General features: G+C 42.0%; 1 protein-coding gene across 1 annotated transcript; it reads right to left on the bottom strand.

Moving 5' to 3' along the window:
• Positions 1–5,691: 5,691 nt before the first annotated feature.
• Positions 5,692–21,513, bottom strand: PELI1 (pellino E3 ubiquitin protein ligase 1). The gene is made up of 7 exons (XM_057380579.1): positions 21,453–21,513; positions 12,777–12,921; positions 12,408–12,537; positions 10,757–10,858; positions 8,566–8,763; positions 8,258–8,446; positions 5,692–7,287 (listed from the first exon to the last, which is right to left on the bottom strand). The coding sequence occupies exons 2-7, from the start codon at positions 12,845–12,847 to the stop codon at positions 6,721–6,723; spliced, it is 1,257 nt and encodes a 418-aa protein (XP_057236562.1). The 5' UTR covers positions 12,848–12,921; positions 21,453–21,513; the 3' UTR covers positions 5,692–6,720.
• Between the last annotated feature and the right edge of the window lie 1,207 nt (positions 21,514–22,720).

Raw genomic sequence — 22,720 nt, 5'->3', positions numbered from 1 at the left:
CAAACTGGGCAGGAGGGACTGTGATCTCTCACTGCACAGCAGTTTGGAGCCTTCCAGCCCCCTATCAGGCAATTGTCCAGGCAAAACTAAAATGGGCACACCTGCATCGCAGTCCTATGGGGATTTTGGAAKTTACCAGCCCCTGTGCCAATGGGAAGCACAGGCTAGAGAGGGGAAAGGGCCAATTAAAAAGCCAGGCTGCCTCYGTGTTGCTCAGGGCAAACTGAACAGATGATGGCATCGCTGGAAGCTGCATTTGCTTTTAATTGTCCTCATTCCACTGAATAACTAATTCTCTCCTCCTCCCACACGACAGAGAAAAAAAAAAAAAAGCATGGGATTTTTGGAAAGGATGAGTTGACTCAATTCCTTTCATCCAGCACATGACAGCAAGCTGCAGTTTTTAGCTTTGCATCCAGGCAAGTTTAGAATATTGCTGCATGCATTTGTTTTGTTTCAAATCTTCTGGGATCAGCTAAAAATATTATTTTGGAGAGATGTCGATAGGGAAGCACTAAAGGCTTTGTGTTCGTCCAGCTCCTAAACTGCAGCAAAGCAAAGGGAATGACACGGGTAGATCCCATTTGTAAGGTGGTTATATTAAAAAGGTATTTTACAGAGAGCTGGGAAGTGGGAGGTGCTTGGGATTTGAGCATGATCCAGGGAAAGAAATGGATTCCTTCAGCCCAGAGACAAGCTTAACACAAGACTCAACCTTCRTGAGCTGTCTCCCAAGAGCCCAGGAAAGCCTTGCTCTTCCCTCATCCTTGACCAGGTCRTTTTCCAGCATTTTTCAGGACAGACTGAAAGGAAATCCTATCTGGACTGAAAACTACATGACCAAAAAAAATCCAATTTTGCACAGCCTGGGCCCAGTCAACATGGTTCAATGCATTAAAAGTCACATATTTTAATAGAATCACTCAAGGAAAGACATAATCACAGCAAACACAACTGATAAATTTTCAGATAAAACATTTGCAGAGAAAAGTTAATTTGATTTCTTTTTTTTTTTGGGGGGTGTTGAAGCAAAACCAAATGTAAGGGTCAAGACAATTATTATAAATAAGCAGACAGTTCATCTTGGGAGTGAATAGWAAAGAAAATACCCATAAAGAAGCTTTTCCCACTGATTTAACTATATTGAACTGCACTTAAATCTAACTGACAATGTGAACCATCCTGTCCTCATGCTCCATGCAGTGCCCATGGGGAATCCTCAGGAGTCCAGTGTGCATGTGCCAGGGCTGCAGAGGGGAAGCCTTTTCAGGAGACGTTTCACACTACAAAAGGGGTAAACAGACCATCCTGGTATGAGTGCAAAATCCAAAGAACCCTCATTGTTTTTCTGGAAGGCAGCAGATCTCCAGTAGTRATCTCAGCACACAACTGGTACTACACAGACAAGGTAGAGAAAGGAAGTCAGCACAGATTAATCATTTACTCCCGCCTCAGAGCTGTTTAGTGACACTAAATCAGCAAAAGTATTCAAAATAAAAACATTACAATATTGCAGGTCTTGCCAAATGACAGAGGAGTTTCTTCTGCAGCAGGGAAGTCCTTCATGAGTTGATCTTGAGGTCATTTGTCATTTGTTGATCTTGAGGTCACTCCTGTGAGGTATCTCAGCCCCCCACACYGGAGAGATGGGCCCCCAGTGGGGCTGACAGAACTCAGGAGTTGCTGGTGCCTTTGCTGCTGCCACAAACACATCCTGGCCAGCAGAGCCAGGCAAACAGCACAGCCAGCAACCAGGGTGACRTTGGTGCTGGTTCCCATCCCSTCCKGCAAGAGGGGCAGTAGGACAAGGACAGAGAGCTGGGCACAACAGCAGCRAAGCCGAGAGCAGCAGGGAGTGGGCAGGGAGCTCCTGCCTGCCAGAACTGGCACTTTGCCTCTGGTTACTCATCCTCCCTGGAGCTTTGCCTCGGGGAATGCAGCTCCAGGCRATGCCTAACCTGCTCCCCCACCGGGCAGGCAAACAGGACCCTTTCTGCAGGCACTGCTCGCTGTGGCTGCAGAATGGGCTGTGTTGCCAGGGCTGGAAGGCAGGAGGAGGATGGGCAGCAGCAGCAGCTCAGGGGGGTACAAGGCAGGGACATATTCAGGCACCAGGATTTACAGCTAAAGCCYTTCCCTAAGGCTGCACTGATCCCAGCCTCAGGCCACGAGCCCTGCTGCAGCTCCCCAGGGCTGGGTTTGGCATGGCTGCTCTCACACAGGCACCTGAGGCTTGAGGGACTGAAAGCCTACTTTTTCTGCTCTTTAACCCTTCCCCCTTTTGGCTCTCAGGCAAGAGATGGGAGCAGACCAGACCAAGAACCAGCAGAGCWGAAGGAGCTGGCTGCTCCTGCTGCAGCAGCACCCGTTGGTGTTTCCCCGGCTCGGCTCGTGTCACCAGCCACGTTACCATGGGATACTGCCTCCCAACAGTACACTGACGTAGAACTGTTCTCCGGGAGAAAACAGGGACCTGAGCTCYTGCTGCTGCCCTGGAAGCAGCACCTGGAAAGGGGCAGAACTGCAGCTGATCCTGCAGAGGCCACACTTGCCAAGGAGTCCCTGACCCAATCACAGGAACCATCACAGCTCCTGCGGAGATGCTTTCCCACATCATCATCGTTACAGGATGCACAACAGCATGGGTACAAATAATCTGCTACAGTCACAAAAAAGCCTTAGAAACTGCATTTCTAGGATGATCACAGCCCTTATGTTAAAGCCAAGTGCTACAATTAAAAATAGACGAGCTCTGCCAGTGTTTTTACAGAAAGGGATGAGCCAAGTTGAGGACCACGAAATCTCGTCTAATTCAACAGCAACCAGGCCTAATCCAGGCTGAAGGACAGCATGCAAGTAGTTATCAGGGTAGATTTATAYTGCAAAACTGGAAATGTATTTTTAGAACTGAGCCTAGAAAGTGTCACTTCAGAAGATGAAGCATGCCATGACAGGATCATTATGGGATTTGCAGAGCACCTTCAAACACAGGAGTCTTCTGGGGTGATTTCATGTTAAACCTTCCAAGGGACCAGGCTCACTCCTGCAGTGCAACAATCCCAGCACGGCTGGGACTGGAAGGCCTCACCCCAGCCWGCACCACGCAGCTCAGGGCCACATCAGGCACTTGTGGGACTGCTCCAACCTGGTGGCCGGGTCAGCAAAGGAACCAGAGCATTCTGCTGTCCCCAGGGAAAGCCCCWGCAATCTCCCTGTCAATGCTCCTGCCCTGCTGCCAGCCAGCACCTTGCACTGCCCCACTTCTGCTTTGGGGAAAAAAAAMCAACCCAAAACCAAAAGGGCTTTATTAGCMAGCTGCTGCCTTCCACCAGTGTTAAATCCATGCAATTTCCTGCAGCTGAAAGGCAAATTAGTTTATTAAATCACCTGCTTTATACATAGCACTGCACAGAACAGAGCAGCCACACACAARCCAGAACACTGGCTGCTCACTTCTGCAGACCTTCACTGAACTTTAAGGCTAGAAAAGTACCTACACTTAATGTAATTTTCACATGCACTGCCTTTTCATTTCCTCATACCCGCAGTGGTATCCCAGGGAACACTCCTGGCCCTGGAGGGGGCTGCTTGAATCACCAATGCTTCTTGCCAGTCAAGCAAAGCTTTAAAAGCAGGTGAAGGCCACAGATCTCACCTGGGGCTGGTCTTTGCACCTGCAAGGGGCTGTTCTGGGCTGTCACAAGTGGAGCTGTGACTCTCTMAAAGCCAGCACAGTGCCACCTCTTGCAGCCCCAAAATTTGTTCAAAAGGACTGGCCTTAAAGTTCAGAGAGCTTCAGTCAGCTGAACTCATTATAATCATTATAATCTGGTATTTATTTTACCATTTACAGGGGACTACTGCAATCATTTATCAAAGAACAGAAACCTGGGGGAACTCAAACAGGGAACCACAGGCAGAGCTGCTGCTGGTGATGGAACTTGCTCCTCAAACTACTCACCCGTTGCTCTGCTGCTTTTGACATGGGATCTTCCTGTCTCAAGCATCTGAATGCCCAAGTTCTGCCCTTTTAAAAATGGGATTAACAAGCCCAGCTTGAGTCACAGGAAGTATACAAAACAGGCAGAGCGTGAGGCAGGCTGAAGAGTRAACTTAGCCTAACACTTGCCAGAGACACAGTCAGCTCTGCTCAGAYACCTTTGTCTGGGATGCCTTTTCTTTGGGGGTTAGGAGGTGAGCATTGGGGTAGAGAAGTACAATGTAAGCATAATGTATCATCTTAAATGGGGTAGAGTCCTACGGAGGGCTGCATGTTGGGCATCACCCTCTTCTTCCCCTCTCCAGTCAGATGTGCATGTACCCAACTGCACCCCTGGCTCCACACCAGCCTCCAGCTGGGCCTCCAACACTTTCCATTTTCCTCCTGCAATCCCCCTGCACTATCTGTGCTCACAGCTGAACTCTGTGTTACTCATACCACTCTGTAGCTTTCATCATATCCTTTTCTGGCTTTTCATGTTCCTGTAGTCAACAAGATCAGGACCAGAGAAATGCCAATTAGATTTTGTGGAAGAYGGAATCAAGCATTCTTGTCATTTTAAAAGAACCCAGACATTTAGTTCAGTTTTTGCTTACATTTCAGTATTTGTAACTTACTCAGGGAAGACATCATTTAACAACTGTGTCTTTTAAACAACAATCCCACCTTTAACACTGTCAAATGTAAAACACATTAAGAGTACACATCTGAAAGGAGCCATTCAAAGCCATGACCAGGGAAAATGTGCAAAGYCTTCACAGCTGTTTCTCTGTGCTCTTAAGCCACATGTGCAGAACAGAGAGGCACCTGAGGTGACAGAAGGTCCATCCCCAGCCACCTTTCCCATCTCTTGGAAACAAAGCCACAGACAATCCCAAAATTTCTATTTTTGAAAAGTGTTTACTCACGTAGTTTAAATAAATTAATTTGCAAATAAAAATTAAAACTACAGTATACTATAGTTTGAATAAGATGATTAGAACAACTACAATACAGGGATTTCTTGCTGCATAAGTTTCATTACTTAATGCATATAATCTGGAAAATGTCAAAATCAGTTATATTTCTATTGAAAGGGAGTAACAGCAGTTACTTGTACATGACAGCTAACTGAACTTATAGTACAGGTTTCCTGACACATGCATTTCCTGAGTGAACCAAACAATATATATAATTTCATTTTAAAAATGGAGAAATAATTGACAGTCAAAGTAATTCATGACATCTAAGCAACACAGGTCTCTTTAAACAAAGAAAATTTTAGAACAGCTTCAAAAGAAAAATGAAAGCTTTGCTATAAAGTACAGAAATTTGTTGCTGTCAATTATACAGTACATATTTTGRAAAAAAAAAAAWGTATGAAGCTGGCCGAAAAAGGTCAGGTTGTGTGTTTGCCATGAAGCACAGCGGGTTGGGAGCAGAGCTGCATGTAATGCCCTGGTCTTTTCTGGTGGATACAGAGGGAAAGAAGGGGGAGGAAGGCGAGAGCAGAGAGAGACCAGCAACCAGAGCCCAGCACYGCATCCCACGCCCAAAGTCTGAACCCAGCCCAGCCCCAGCTGTCCCAACAGACTGCCAGCTGTGCCCAGCTGCCCAGGGATGCAGGGACACTGGCACACATCCCCTGGGTGCCAGGCTCCAGCTCTSYTCCCTGTGTGGCCCAGATGAGCACSTGGCAGAGGGGYAAAGCCARGCCTGAGRSCCCCCCACAGTCAGCAGGTGGTGGGCTGAGCATGCCCCTGACAAACCCCTCTCAAGCTGGGACTGCRGCCAAGTCACAGACTGCTCCCCACACACGTGCCCAGGTGCATCCACCTCCTCCCTCACCCACCCCCCAAACAGCAAGGAACAGAACAAGACTCATCTTTCAGGTCTGTTCATGTTTAACATTGGAAAAACCCTCACAAATGTCACTAATGCTAAATAAAGAGAAGTGTTAGCGTGAAGGGAGAAAAAAATCCTTAATCTAGACTAAGTTGCATATTCGAAGAGTCTGGTAAATATTCTCCTCATAACCAGATCTTGAGTACAGTCCTACCAAAAAGACATTTTAAGAAGTCCTTCTTAGCTACCTTTCAACACAATTAAATCACAACTTTATGCCATCATAATTTGCATTAGCTTTGTTTAAAAAGCATTTTAACTATTCTAAGAACTCAGTATTTTAGATTAAGATTTTTCTACCATTTCCATCCCACGTYCTTCTCCATCCAGAACTACTCTACACATCCAATTGCTGGATGTAACACACTATGACCATGCTACTCTCTAAGCACTCTAAATATTTTCAATAATAAAGATAAATAGAAAAGAGTTAATATACATGTTATATTTTACAATGTTTGCATCAAAGCTGTAAACTAATGTTCTTTGAACTATTTACCCTCCATATACAAAAAGAATGAAACATCTTTCAAACACTGTGGGCRTGTGATTTAAAACCATTAAACTGAAGGCATCGAAGTTCACTCTACAACAMTTCCTTCACTTCTTCAGAAGCAGTTATTAACTAAAAAAAAGCAGGTCTCCCCTTTCTCCCCCAATTTCTTCGATTTCCAGACTTTTCTCAAAAAAGAGGGATTTAGCTGTTGTAACAAAAAAGCAAAAAATTCTTCATCTTAATGCAAACCAGCAAAGCCCAGAGAATACGAAAAACAGTTGGTTTAAAAATGAGAATCGCTTAGCTTATCAGTTTACCGCAGTCCTCGAGAACACCTGTGTTAGTCGAGAGGCCCTTGGAAAATGAGCCTGATGTAACCCTGCTCACCAGCCAGCTGATGCGCACAGAAGGGACAGGCTGCGTGAAAAGTGTGAGTACCGTGAGGAAGAGGAATTTGGGACCAATATGCAGTTGTCTTTTCTGAGCACACGTGTCCACACGGGCTGAACGCGTGGGTCGGAGGTCCGGCATCCACATAAAAGCCCGCCTCACAGCCGAGCCACAGAGGCACGTAGGGGCCGACGGAGCGGCACATGGGGCACTCGCGGTCCTTGCCGTCCCTCTCCTCTTTGTTCCCCCAATTGTGGTAGCCGTGCACGTGGCCGCAGTTCAGGTACACCCAGGGCTGCTTTTCGTCTACAACATCTTTTCTCTTCATGCTGGGGAACGCCAGGGTGTTGAAGCCCACGGGGCACTGGGGCCTGGCCGCGTTGATCTCCTGCCTCAGCGCCTCCAGGTGCTTGACGGTCGGCGTGCGCGAGAGCCCCTCGGCCGTGCGCCACAGCAGCGTCGCCCCGCACAGGTCGATCAGGGAGCCGTCCTGCAGCTGGTTCGTCTCGTTCTCGACCTTGGGATGGATGCAGACACAAAGAGCTGTCACCTTAAGGGTCTCTAGAGAGTAACAGTGTGCACTTCTGTACTACAAATCTGCCTGGAAGATCTGTCAAAGTTTCAAGCAGCTTCTAACTGCCCATGCAAGACACCCATAGAGAGTTCAGTATCAGCTTCTCTCTGCCCTCTTTTTTTTTTTTGAAAAAAAAAACCACCCCAAAGATTTAAGAGATTAATATGTGCATTAAAATAGACMACATTAAGTAAGGAAAGCTCCTCTCCAATCTTAACAACTTCTTTCTGCTCCATCCCTATAGCACTCCCAACTGTGTCACTTAAAATGCATAAGGAGGACTAGCACAAGCCTGGTTTAGTCCTCCATCTTATTTCCTTAACAAACACCTTTACACAGGGCTTTCCCCTCCTCCCGTTAGCACTCCTAGCTAAATATGCCACTTAGTGTTCAATGTAGCATTTCTTTTTGCTGAAATACCCCAAGTCACACAAAAACAATTATCTCCTGGAAGTGTCACCAATGCTTTGGAAACAAGGAAAGGGGAAGGAAAGGAACTCAGAATGACAACATGGAAATGAATATCCAAAGATTTTATAACTTTTCTTCATTATTCTATAAAAGAGGAAAAGTGGCAAACAAAACCTTAAAAACATAAACTCACAAGGGAGAATCAGGAAAATACTTGTAGRATGTGCACAGGGCTAGCACAGTTTGCAGAAGTACTGAGTAGACTGGGAACTCAATTTAGGAGYGTAGCCTAGACGTGCAATAAAGAACTTGTTTGTAGATAAACCCAATCAGTTATTCAGGTTGAGCAAGACACCTTTGTGCACACAGACAGGCACATAAAAGGCACTGTAACTAATTGCAGAGGTGGCAACTACTAACTGAATTCCAGAAGGTTCCAGCTCTATGCCCAAACTATACCCCTTATGGCTGCACCATTTTAAACACTGTTCAYTCCTCTCACCATTTTTCCCCTCTGCTGAGCTGATCTGGTTTCACGGAGGCTGAACACATTCCCACACACAGAAATCTCTCTCCACACCCCTGGCTTGGAGTCTTCTGTGAATCCATTACGAGGATGCATAACAAGAACTCCATTTGTTGTTAGTCCATCCATTTGCCCATCTGATGTCTTCCACTTTGCAGCTTTCTCCTAAATGAAATTACATCATGAGAACTTTTAATATGGCTGAAGTGGAGCTATGAATTAGTTTAAAAAATAAGCCTGCACCAAATTTTTAGAGGAAAAAAAAACCAAAAAAACTGCCTTACCCCAAGGAAGATGTTTTTTGAGGAGTCAAATCCTGCAGCATATATTCTTGCTGTAAAGGGAGGGTTACGTTCACATATGATTCTGCAGGCAAACCTTGATATAGTGCTCTGCACTGACTGTGTATCTGAATTACTCTGACTCCCAGGAACTGTATCTGTTACCACAAAGTCTATAGGACTCTCTGTTGACCGACCAATCTGGAAAGGGATTAAGAAAAAAACTGGTCAGAAGTTTGTCTTTGAGTCTACGAATATTCAAATTCAAAGCACTTAAAAGCAATGGTAAAAATCATGACATTACAGTTGAAAGCATTCCTGTCCACCAATCTATCAATTTAGGTTTCTAAAGCCTCATCTGAATTGATGAATTATTCTGCCTTCAAATGATCAAAGTTATTCTGAAAGCTGGGTACAGCCAAATGAAGGAAGAAGAAATAAAATGATGTAATTAAGTCAATTCTGAGATGATTTCTCATTCAAGGCCTTTTCATCAGAGAGGTTACACTCAGGTCAGGCAGACCAGCTGCAGCAGCACCAAAACAGCCAGGGAACAGCAGTTAGAGGGAAGAAAAGTGACATTCAGTCACTTTGCATGCCCAGAACATTCTGAACRGTGCCAGACTAAGTCAAGGTATAGATGCATGAAAATCAGATTATGTGAGCTGTCTCTTCAGCTCTTGTGGGCACTGAGAGGGAGTAAACCTTTTGTGAAAGACCAGGTACAAGGTGGTTGTGGTGGAAAGGGGCTRTATTTACACACTCAGAACACAAGAATGTAACATCTGACTACAATCACATTTTCCTGGTAGCTGTGCCTCCTTKTCTGGCTGCAGGGAACCACTGAGTTTTGCAGTCTGACACAACTGTACTGAGTTTGGCAGAACTGCATGGGTATTACTGCTTTTCCAGTCAACTCATCTTGTCCTTTTCCTTACAAAGTAAGAAGAAAAGTAATAACCCTTTCTAAACATCCAATAGCTGTGTTTAAACCCTCCTTACACACTACTACTCACTCACTTCCAGAGCTCTCAGGCTCTTTGAAAACAGATGGTTACATTAAGACTAAYTAACTGCTGAGCAAGAGACCCCAAAGCTTGGGATGTTTTCTGGTGAAGGCTGCAGAGCTTTCATGAGGCTAAAACTGCTTTGTCAGAATGTATTTTTCTATTGCTTCTCAGGCAGGATAACCCGTGAGCACACGGGGACTGCCAGGGGCGATTTCAGAGCAGCACACATGCCAAAGCATGCCTGAAGAGAGAACACTCACACAAACAATAGCTTGTGCTGCAGTGATTTCATTACAGTCCTTTTGCTCTAAGTATTTGCAGTTGCAAAGCAGCTTCCTCCACCACTTTCCAACACCTCCCACCTCCTTAGATCCTGCAGTGGCGTCACAGCTAAATGCTGTGACAGCAAAACTCCTTGCCATAAACTAATGGCAACAACCAGAGAAAAAGAAATCTACGCAAGATCACAGTCTGGGAATCAGAGAGAACAAAGCACACATTTATAAAAAAAAAACCCAAAACAAAACCCTTCCTTTTGAGAAAAACAGGAAACAATTATAAGATATGAGGGCACGCCACAGCTGCAAATGTGTTTGTGGTCCCCTCTCATACACACAGGAACTGCAGCAAAGTTGTTGAGAACTGCCAGCATCAGCACTGAGGCTCCTCTCTTCACATCTCCCAGTGCTTTAGACATTGCTGGGTTTGTTTAAAGAAGTTCAGAGTATTTTTCATATTAGTTGTGCCAAAAGCTTTCCTGTGTTTCCACACTGTATTTCTTCTACCCCGTCTCCAACTGGCTGATCCCAAATCCCTTTGTAAATGCCAGAAGCAAAGTTCCAAGTGCTTAAAGAGAACGGTGTCCTTTATTCTTCAYTTTGCAAGGAGGGACCAGCAGACAGGTTATGTGACTGCAGACCAGCAATCAAAGGCAAAACCATAATCTTGGGCAYTAGTCACAAAAACCCCCAACTTTCACCTTTGCCCAAGTCTAAAAGTGATGCACAGACACATAGCCCGTTCACAGGATGGACTTGGGAATGGACAGAATTAAATTGCTCTGAACAGTGAGTGCAAAAGCTGACACACACAAACTTTTGGGTCTGAGGGAAAAGCCTGCTGAGAGGATACTTTGTTTGAAACTACCAAAAGTAAGAATACACTTACACATTCACTTCACATACCTGGAACATATCTGTGTTGCTGTCATGTGTATATTCAACTACTACTGTCTGGGCCCGAGACAATGTGTAAGATATGCTGTGTTGGTCCTTATTACTTATTGCCTAGGGAAAAATGCCAAATATTATTGAACCAGTGCACAATAATTCTACAGTATACAGCAGCAAAACAGACTCTCTCTCTCTCTCTCTCTATATATATGTATACAGATATATAACCAGGCTCTTGTGCTAATTAATACATTAAAGTAGATGGTTGTTAATAACACATCTGTAGCTGAACTTCACAAAACCCAGTCCTGGCCATTAAAAAAAATGCTGCAGGATTGATTCAGCAACAGACCAAACTGGTCTCTTCACCACATGCTGCAACTGAACACACATAACCAGGGCATATTATTCATCATGTTTTGTGTTAAAGCAATGCTGGCCTGAACACAAAAAGACAAAACAACCGAATGCAAAGTAAAACTGAATGTAACACCTTCATGTCCATCTCAATGTGAATTTGGCCAACAACAAAGTGAGGACAAAAGCTTAGGGACTTCATTCTAAAAACAGGATTTAAATTAATCATAAAATCAGTAATGTTTAAGATACAGAGACAAAAAAGTGGTGGYAAATAGGGTAAAATGGAGAAACTCAACAAAGGTTGCAGAAGGTTTCTGTTTGTTAGTCTAGATGTTCATTCTGCAATTACTAGGAACTGAACAAACACTTCTAAAAGTGTTGTTAAACAGCACTTACAAGACCATAAAGAATTTGCAAAAATGAATGTTCTCTTCAAAGATCTCCTGTGAACATAATTCTACTACAAGAATTTTTTGTTAGAAAAWTGCTTTGGATTTCAGAATCAAATTTCCCTGAATTTAGGGTCAATATCCTCAAGTGTCAAGGTATTCTGGGAACTGAACACTTGACACTACCGTAGTTGKTTGAAGGACTGATCTTGTTCTTGCAATTTCTGAACAAYCCCTAAGMATTCTCAAATTYCATTGTTTTAGCAGAAATGCTCCATGAATTACTGAACACAATTGCACACATACTTGAATAGCCACAATACAGAAATATTTCATGGTAATACCTTAGCTGTAACATACTAGTTTTSACATGAAATACAATTCAACTTCAGGGCCCAAGCCCTTCCTTTACTGCTTCTTAATGGGAATTCTGATCACAAGCCCTATGAAACATGCCCTGCAAAACCCACCTGTCCTGATCCCTGGGGAACTCTTACCCATTGGATGGAGCAGTAAGTACACGTGGAGCTTTGGCAAAGGATCATTTAAAAGTCAGCTTCACGTGAGCAAAGTTAGTCCTAAAGCATGAGTGAGTGCAAAACCACAAAGGCTAAAACAGATGTCTGTAGTGAACTTGGAAGGAAAACAAAATAGAAAATGTTTTATATGACTAGCTTGTGCCCAGAGCATTCATATTTCCAAACTATTTTTTTCCTGGTCATGGCAAGGACTAGGCATCAGATCTCGTTTGCTGAATTGTTTCTTGCTAATCCTGACAGACACTAAAAAACCTTGCAGAAACACAAACCATTCTTTCACAGTCAGAACTTTATGCTGTTTACACTATTTGATAACAGCTCTTTATGTTGCACTAGGTGAAATCAGACAGACTRAAGCAGAGAAATGGAGCTTACCTTTGCTGCCTGAGGGGTACAGGCAATATGCACAGTGCTGGGTTTCACCCCATTTGCCTTGGGCCTTTTAAATAAAGCAAACCTACTTTTCCTTCTTCCTCTATCTCCATTTGGGAGAGACCCATTGTACCTATCAAAAAACACAGAAAAAGAACAATGTCCATCATTCCTGTATTACTTAGTTCTCATGAGACACAGACCCACAAGAGCCTTCATTCTATGCACCAAGTGCTCTCAATTAAAAGTGTTACTAATTACAGATTTTCAATTAATCACATTTAARTCTATGAATTGATTAACACAATATTGAAACACATCCAAAGAATTACCACACAGAAAACTCTCAGACTCTTAAATACAAACACTTACCCCAACACAATCAATTCACCATATTTGACTGGTGCTTTTGATGGATGATTTTCTTGATCAGGAGAAAACATGAGCTTAGCTAATGGCTTTTTCTCAAATGTCAGGTCTCTGATCAAGAGTTGTGGCACACTTTTTTCATTATTTCCTGTAAAAATAAAACAAAAAATAAGTGTAAGAAGAAATAATCTAATCTATCAATTACACAGACTTGCACACCTATCTGACATAGAAGGTAAAATATTTTATGTTTTCCATGTTTTGATTTTGCCTGAAAAATAATTTTAAAAACATGTATATGAAACCACATGATTTAAGGCGTAAGTACCTTGAAGAACTACCAGATCACAGAAAAATGCATTTAGAAAATTCCACTATGGTCTTAAAACATCCATATTTGTTTTCCTCCATGCTATTTTTTAGAATAAATTATATATAGCTTCCTTCATTATATTTTGTTCAGCTATTAAGAAGTAGAACCAGATAGGCATTAAATTTAAAGGAAAAAACCCACAAAGCAAGATAAGTCCATTAGTTAGAGAGGCAGAAGTTTTCATGGGAAGTGTCTGATTAAGAGCTTTCCAAGAAGTTTCTGGATTAGCACATGGAAGGAAGTTGTATGACAATTTGATATTGAGTCTACCATAAAAGTTTAGGGTGTGCAATGTGATCTCTCATGTTTAGCTAGAGACAGAAGTGATATAAACATCTGTTTGAAGGAGATTTCCTGAGGGAATTCCACATAACTCCTAATKAAAACAGTCTTGAAGTGCATTTTTTCTTCAGACTTCTGCTTTAAGGAAGAGTTCATATTGTATTTTTCACAGCTTCTCATTAGAAGCATTTCCAGACAATTTTGACCTATGCAGCTCATCTCTGACCTTCCTCTGGAGAAAACCTACCCAGTAGGCCACTTTCTTGATAAAGAATAAAGCTGATGAGAGCCTGTTTGAGGCTTTCTTTAACAGAAATAAAAACATTTCCTTCAGCCTTCCAGGTAAGTTTTCATACCAACTTGAAGAGCTGCTAATCTTTTTTAGTACTGATGGTTAAAATTCTGCCTTCTGTGCAAATGCACTTTTTGACCCACACAGCACTTCTTGAATCCTGTCATCAACTTTGATCAAAACAACAATGTTGTATCTCCACTTTCTTCTACCTTAACCATAGTCATTAGCAGAAAAGATGTCATCATGCAGATTTTATCTACCCCCATCTTATGTCGTAAGAACAGAGAAAAGGACGTGGCAGTGCTTGACAGCCTGCTCCCATTTGTTCAGAGGCTGATGCAAAGATCCTTCACTGACCTTATCTCTGCACCCTCTCCCAGTCTTTGCTCCTGCACAGAGAAGTTTGGCCTTCAACATGTTTTCTCAAATYTACAACTTCATATTCAGCACACATATGTTGACTGTCATCTGCAATCAGCTCATAGTGCTCTCTAAAAACTCAAGTTTGCTCCTTCATGCTATTCCAYGTATTTGGGAGGGCTTCTCACAAATAGGGAGGCTAATAAACAGGTTAAAACATCTCACTGTTCTCAAAACAGTCAGGAACCCATCTGTATATAAAAATAAGGACATGTTTTCTATGAAGTATTTTTATTATCAACTTCAACATTTCTTGTTTTATTTTAAAATCTTCTTGCACCACAGTTGCTTGTATAATTGTCTTCTAAAAGAGCTCATGGTCTCTTATCTYCTCCACATGATTAAACTATTTTCTGCTTAAATATTGATCTCCTCAACAGTCTCTCCCCTGCAATTCTTTCTTTTTCACACACAACTAATTTCATCTTGGCCAACAGTTGTCCTTTGCCTTGACATTTAACAGCTCACRAGAAATACTGCCATGAAACCTACAGCAGTGCCTATCAGGAAACAGCACAGGACTAGGAAACACCATGACACCGTAACCAAAGATTTAAATAGTATAACCCCACATTACAGTGTTAGATAAAGAGCTAATCCTTTCACTCAGAGAAAGTGGGAAGGCAAACATTAAAAATAACTTTAGGCTCTAGTACAAGAASGGGCTTGGGGTAGCTCCTCCTCTTCCTCTCTTCACCCACGTGAACAATTTTAATGGAAAACTAAAAAATACATCTCTCAGTCTGAGCCAACTTCAGACTCTCATGTGAGTAACACGTGAATAGTTAAAGAAGACTATAAAGTGTTACCTCAACAAGTGGCCAGATAATTGTGCAGAAATGATAAAAGTGGTCAGCAGTTCCCAGGGACAGACCTCAGCAAAACAAGGAGTTAAATAAAAAATCTCAGTATAAGGAAAGATGTTCCACATCTATCACTCAGCTCCTCTTTAAAACATTCTCTTTTGCTTTACGTTTGAGGRAATCCAATCAAGTTTATTTTGCACATGATGGAAATCCACTTCTTATTAGACTTAAGGAAGATTCGAGCATTAGCAATCTAAAACCATCATTAATAACCTAGCTTGCTCATCCACTTTCACAGTAGCTTGAATGTCTGAACTTTTTTTTTTGTTGTTGTTTTGGAATACATCTCAACCTTTATGAGCTACACACACCACTTTCACAACTACTAACACCCCCAGATTACTTCAACTCAAGCASATACAAAATTCAGCACTCTTAAAAAATAGACAGCCCAACATACACACTACTTCTCATCCAGTGTGATCTGCCTGGTCCACTGTACCTAAAAGGAAAATATTTGTGTTCCCAGATAGAACACAGATTGATGACATCCTTCCAATGAGGCCGTGAAGACCAGTCCAAGGGAAATTTCATGTCTGCAAATAAAASTCAAGTGTTKTCCCACTAGAGACGACACTAATCCRCYCTGTGATAACATCTCCACTTCTGAAATGAGCAGGCTTATAGGTCRTTTAAAGATGATTTGAGTACTTACAGCAAGGAATGCTGTTGAGTAGAACAGAAGGATCCACTAAAATATATAATGGGCCTTCTCTTGTAGTACAACCTGATCAGTTTTTATTCCTAGAGCACTACAGGAGACTTCTTCAAAAAGTTAGGAAAGGCTAATTAAAAAGACAACTTGGCTCTGAAGTGCCATTATACAGCTAAGGAACCAACTGTTTGAACAAAATACATGGAAGCTATATTTTTGCAGCAGCATTTCCAGACATCAGTGCAACAAGCTTCCTTGGAGCAAGCTCTGAACAACAGACTGTTCTAAACTCCTCCAAGAACCTTCACCACTGCTAAGGAATAAGATGTCACTTACAAGATCCCATCTCATCCAACGTTCTTCCAAAAATCATAGAACTGGCAGAAGTAAACTTTTCAGTAAAATTTTACTTTTTCAGTAAACTTTTTCAGTTCATTTCTGCCAAAGAGAAGAGACTGAAGCCTGAAAACCCTTACCTTTGCACAGTACTGTACTTATGGACTTGAAAGGATTTTGTGAGTAAARCAACTTGCAGGGCTAAAGGCAAGCACAACTATTTGCAGTTAGCCCCAAACCACAGTGGGTACCAGTTAAAATCCAGTACCAAAACCAGGAAACTGGAATGGGAAGAACTCGTGAACAGGTAACCTTTTCATTCTTAACACTGGTTCCTCTGGGGCCAGCAGAAAGTTCAACAAGGATAACTTACTCAATACTATCACATGCAACTGTTTTGAAGGACTGAAAAGTGATAACAACTAAACTGAGAAAAGCATTTAAAACTTGTTTGAGGAATGTAAATCTGGTTTCTTACAYGCCTTCCTGTTTGCAGTACTCACTAAAGTCACAGAAGGCAAAGACTGCCATAGCAGAGAAAACAAGCCACAGATTTCTGACTCCATTCCAAGAGAAGGAAAAGTCACATCGTTGTAGTGCCTGTTGCCCCATGCAAACACTGGTCTCTGCATSCAGACTATTGCCTGGGAAGACCTCACAAACCACGCTCAGAGTACATGAGCTTAAGAGGTCCCTTTCACTGAACACATCATTTTCCATGGGAGACAGAGACAGATGGAATTTTGTTTGGTTTTGAACTATCAGATCTAACTTACCAGTCACTCTGAACTATTCAGCTGCCTTTCCTGGTCACAAGACACACTCACAACTACTCTCTAGTTGCTTCTGCAAGTCTTCAAATTTTGTTTGCAGGAAGGCACAGCACCTTGCAAATGAGTTTGCTATTTCATAGACTAATTACAGCTTCTGGAATTGCAGCAAGAATAGCAGTATCTTAATGGTTAAAATGGGGCAGGGGGAGGGGAGAACATAAATTCAATGAGCCCAAGCAGAGATTCATTAAACACTCGGCTGCAAGCTAAAAATACTAGAATAAAAGTCTCTTTGTAATAAATTACCGTCATTTTCTAAACACAGAGCCAGCATTATAGGCTGCTAGCAACTGTAGCTAGTGCCAGACTAGCCCTTTTCTAAAATACTGCATAGAAAACCACTTTCACAGTATAGAAAGAAGTCCTCTGTCAATGAGCATATTAAAATAAAAATGTGCTGATTCAGATGCAAAAAATGGGAATTCTCCCCTCTATTTTTATAATATTATCTTTATGTTCCATATCTACATATTTTAAGGTTTGGATTTTTCTTTGGCTTTCAGAAATAAAGCACAAGACATCTTATGTATTGATGGYTTTGTTTTTATAGCATTTGCTATTTGCAGTTCTCCATTGACTATCCTTGCAATTCTCACATCCAGCTCTTCCCCCAGCAGTTCTGTGCTAAACCAGAGGGGATAGGGACAAAATGGAATCGAGTCTTTTTGACTCAAGGTATGCAGTGACAGAAAGAGAGGCAACAAACAAGCTACAACACTAAAAATCYCGATTAGCTATTATTGGGTGGGGAAACCCTCAATCCACAGAGGTTATGAAAATCTCCATCCTTGGAGATCAGCCTGATCTAAGGCAGTCCAGTCCCGTTTTGAGTCCAGGGGCTGAACTAGACAACCTCCCAACCGAAATTATTCTAGGAATACAGTTCRTTTTAGGAAGTCCACACAATTTTATCAAGCGACTGGAATATGCACTTTGGGTGCACTTSTGAACAGTTAGACATAGATTATAATTCCATTACCAATGAAACAAGATTTTGTCCTTATCACTCCAGATTTACATGTTACTGTCTACAGCTTTATTTGCATTTAAAACCCCATACTGCAAACAAACAATTCACATTGTCACAATGTGACAATACCTGACAATACACAAGTAGGACCTAAGTTTGCCAACATCCATTCAAACATTTAAGCTCTTTATCACTCCAGTTTCCACTGGGCAAGTTTCCTGTGACTGTAAGATCAGAAACCAAAATTCTCTGAATACACGTACAGTATTTCAGCACTGCACATTCTCTTCTGTGGTTACATCTYACCACTTCAAAGGAAAAATCTTGATTTCCAGATTTAAACAGCCAGAACAACAAAGTTAAAAGTCACTATGAGACACAAACAAGCTGTACAGAATACCAGTTTCTCAAGATGAATATGTCTGAAAGTGTGGAAGGAGGAGGCAATAAGTAACCAGAGAGAAGCAAAAAAGGAAAAAAAAAAWCAAACAAAAAAACACAAAAAACCAAAAAAAAAACCCGAACAAAAAAAAACCAAAAAAACCCCACACCCCAAAAAAACTCAACCCCAAACCCCATAGTAATTCCCAACACACTGACTTCTTATTTGAGTACGTGCTCCTACCAAGTCCAGGTTGCCAGGTTTCACAAACAATATCAATAATGTTACTGCTCTCCACCAGTGGGAGTAACAAGGAATCATCTCCTTGCATCACTATGTTTCTGAAAGCTGAGACAAAGGTTGAGAAATCACTTTCTTCTACATGATAGGTCAAGTAACTTCTGCCACTGTAAAGTTCTTCTGCTTTAGCTCTTAGTCCTATCAACCTTTTTGTAAGCTTGTATTAAAATAGTTTTTACTGAACTGGGTAAAAAGACATGTATTTATCAACCACAGTTTTCACACTTCTCTCAGCTCCCAGTTAAAAACAAGCTCACGTTTCCTTCACACACAACACCTGCAATTTTAACATCAATGGGTTTTAGGCTCCACTTTTGAGATTAGMCAGATCCTGTCTACAGCTTGCATCCTTCACTAGAGATGCACAGKRAAGGTATATTGAGGCAGCTGTTAGTGCAATTTAAATGCCTATTACTTTAGATCAGTAGCCATACACTACCTGTTTAAAGCAGGATAACTAATTTTCTTATTTCTAAAAACGCAAGTTTTTCATCATCAGAACACCCCAAGARTAAGCCTTGGGAGTGTGGAGTATCRGTCCAGCCTTTTGTTTYAGTATGGCTTATTATTTCCTTAATCTATACTGTACACCTTTTCTTTTGTAACTCAGAACAAGCTTAGTCATCCACTATATACACACAAGTGTCTTATGATATGAAAGCATCAAAAACAAGACAATGTGGCCAAGCTCTGAAATGAGCAAGCAGCTGATTCTGCACAATAAAACCAATGCAACAGCTTATCTGCTACTACGGCTTGAGAACATCTGTAAAATCTCAATAGAGAGTTTTTCATTGTCATAAACWGAGTGAAAGCATCTTTTTACTGTGGACATTTGCCATTCGTAGGCTGGTCATCCTGGTAACAAGTCATGCAATACACAGAGAAAAGCCCATTGTCTTGTAGAGACACTCAAAGAGGCATTAACTTGATATATAGGAGCAAATTTACTGTTTTGCTCCAAGGCTACAGCTAACTTTTTCCAGTCTAAGAAACACCAGTTTTGGTTGAATTGGCATWTAGCATTCTGCTTCAAGTTCCGTTCCAGCCTCAGAAGCAAGTCTGAGAAGTTCTCAGCAATTTCAGGAAAGACCAGAATAGCRCCTTGAGGACAAGCAACTTTGCTCAATGAACAGGGGAAGTATTTTAGAGTAGGACTTCATTATAGGCACCTATATGAAAATCTGTGTGCACTCAAAAATGATAGTATTCAAAAAYAGCATTCCTCTTCAGAAGACAGAAAAAATCCATCTAAGCACGGGGRCCTGATTTCAATCAGACCTCTGCCAACTTCAGCTCTCTTATTCTGAACTGCCATTGATGACATGAGAATGTGGTTGAGTGTATGAAACCAGGAAGATCTATGTAACCAATAACGATCCACTCCAAAAGACTGACAAAAATCAATTCTGAAAATATTCCCCTGCAAAATAAAATAGCCCAGAATCTTTTCAGTTATGAAAAGTAACAGCTGATCCTCCCCTGAGGAAACCACGATAACCTCCTACGGGTTATAAATGATGTAATTCAGACTGCGTGTGGGAAGCCAAAAACATTTGTCTTTTAGCACAAGGTGTCTATTTTAAAGCTGTCACTGCAATATTATCTGTATCCTTAATTAGCTGAGAAAGTTCTTCAGCAGTTAACCTGCTCCATTTACACGCAGTTCAGTCTGAACCCCCTTGCCCCCATCTCCTCCACGTCAGCTTTCGGATATAGCAGTGACAACGCGTGGAGCCCTGCTTGGGACTCAGCCCCTCTGAAACCAGGGTCRCACACCACAGCTTGTCCTTGCTCCATCACCTGAACTACCTGTCAAAGTTACTCACACAAGCTASTTCACAAGATTAATTTGCAGCTTTCTCCATGAAATTTTGGCTGCACTTGCACTTTGCATGTTAGTAYGAACTGTGTGTTATGCTGACAAAAAGTATAGTTTTGATTTCATTTTTMTTTCACTCGGATTATCAAATGAAGTTTATTTATAACCTGTAACCCCTATGAAAAAGTCATAAAACAATACTGCATAGAGGCACACTGGGAGAACATCAGGTGTTCATCACACCTACTTGTACCTTCAAAGAGTGCCTTGCAAAAGTACAAGCARAAAAGAAAAAACTTTGTACAATACTGGTACAGAAGTATAGTTCTATTGCAGAGAACTCTTCAGTTAAAAACCTTTAACATTCTCTCCACTGCTTCAGACAAATAACAGAGTATTACCTTAAAAAAAAAAAAACAAAAAACAAACCAGCAGTCCCAACTTTCACTTAGAGTCATTCACAAAAAGCAAAGCTTCCTAAGAGTTGAGACCAAAACAGAAGCACTTTATTTTTACACAAAGCAATGGAACTTTTCAGGCTTTGATGACTGAGTCCAGGAAAATCTACTGTCTGATGCACCTGTACTGAATAYACGGCTGAGGAGCCTGGGCTTGCAAAAAACCACAATGACTTCTTGTTCTACATGCCTGAACATTGCAGTTTYGCTTTTTATGAGCCTCTGACTGACTTTGGTACATGAACTACCTCATCAGGATCTGCTACATAGCTGTTTGTATTACACTGAAGCTTTTTCACATMGCATACTATATCATCTTGCAAAAATAGGAGTTACATTTAAAGCTTTTTTTTCTGTTTAGACAACACAAATATTTAACAGCTCCATGAGAAATTCCCCTCACTACGATTTTGTTAGTTAATGACAGCTTTAAGGCACCCTGCTCTGCACCCTAGAAATGAGAAGTGACTGACACTTCTTATGATCAAAAAGCAYTTATTATGCTGTGCACTTTGAACGTCTCTGCCTCTCCGAGGTGGAAGGGCAGCCTGCAGATTTCAGATTTCCCACTCKCAGATTTCCTTTCCACCGCATCACTGAAAACCTCGCAGCTGAGAAGGCTTTTAGAAGAGAGACTGAAACAATACCACACTAAAAGGGAAAAGCGACGGCATGCAGAGCACTTACCAGGATATTTGCGTCCTTTCAGTATTCCTACACAGTAGAGAAGAAAAAACCCAGCCCTTCGATCTTGTTAAAAATCAGCCGAAATCCACCAACTCCTTTAAGTCCCCAGCAACTGCCAGACTGAGTGACTGCTCTGTGTGCTTTTACTTCAGCCGTGGGAAGCGCCTTCTGCCTCAAGAGGGGCCGGCTCTGCCTTGCGTAAGCTGGGTAAACACCGCGGCACCACGCAGCATTGGCTGGAGGCAGAGCCGGCATCCTGCTCCTGCTCCATCAATTCATCCATCCCTGGCCCCAAAAAGGAAAAAAGGAAGCGGAGGGTGTGTTGAGAACAATACTGCAGCCCAATTGCCTGGCAGCTCTGTGGATGAGGTTCTCAGAGAAACACTGAGATTATTTCCTTCTCTTACATAACTGTACCCATGCATGCTATACCTTTTCTTTTTTTTTTTTAACCATCATTTATTAGCCCAGCTAGCTTTCCTCACCTCCCACACAAAGAATAATTTCTTAATACAGTGAGAATTATACCAGTAGAAACTCTTCAGGCATTGCTATCTCCGTTTTCACTACTGCTGTAGAACTGGACACATGGCACACCTACAGATGCCACCTGTGTGTACGGACTGTCATGGCCAATGATTCTACAACAGCTCATTCCTGTAGGATGCACATTTAGAAAGGCAAATTTGCATGTGCCAGACCAGGTTATGAGCTCATTTCTCATTCCACCAACAGTGAAATCACTGCATCAAGCCAGTGGGTGGGATAATTTACATGTCTGAGCCATGAAGTGGTGATCAAGCTACCACAGCTTCCAAGTTACCTCCTGGAATCAATCATGCAAATACTGAGAGGCTGCTGCACGCATGATATGACACAGCAGCTTAACCTTTACATCAAGTTTTACATCACAGCTGGAGTGGGCAGCTGTGAAGAAGGGGTACATGGTTACCATGGCCAAGCAATGTAGATACAGCCTCACATTTCACATCTCCAAATTGTACAAGTGATTTTTGCTCCTGTTTCTGCTGCTCTCTCCTTAGCTTGCCACCTCAGTTTTCTAAGCACAATTTTATGGACTGATCTGTCAACATTTTAAGAAGTTGTTTTWTCTGCTCTGTTATTTTTTAGCTGGATCACTTCCCCATTTCACCTCACACTATAGCCCCTGGGTAAGACTCAGATATAAGAACTGTCAAAACAGCTTTTTTGTTTATAATGCCGTAACACAGCATAAGCTACAGCTCCAGATAAGTCAGCTTCACTGC

This window comes from Malurus melanocephalus, unplaced genomic scaffold, assembly GCF_030028575.1.
Source record: "Malurus melanocephalus ecotype Western Australia unplaced genomic scaffold, MMel_1.1 scaffold_462, whole genome shotgun sequence".
In the NCBI taxonomy this organism is placed as follows: Eukaryota; Metazoa; Chordata; class Aves; order Passeriformes; family Maluridae; genus Malurus; species Malurus melanocephalus.
The sequence above is the reverse complement of the archived record's forward strand: the minus strand, read 5'-3'. Positions and strand labels throughout refer to the sequence as shown.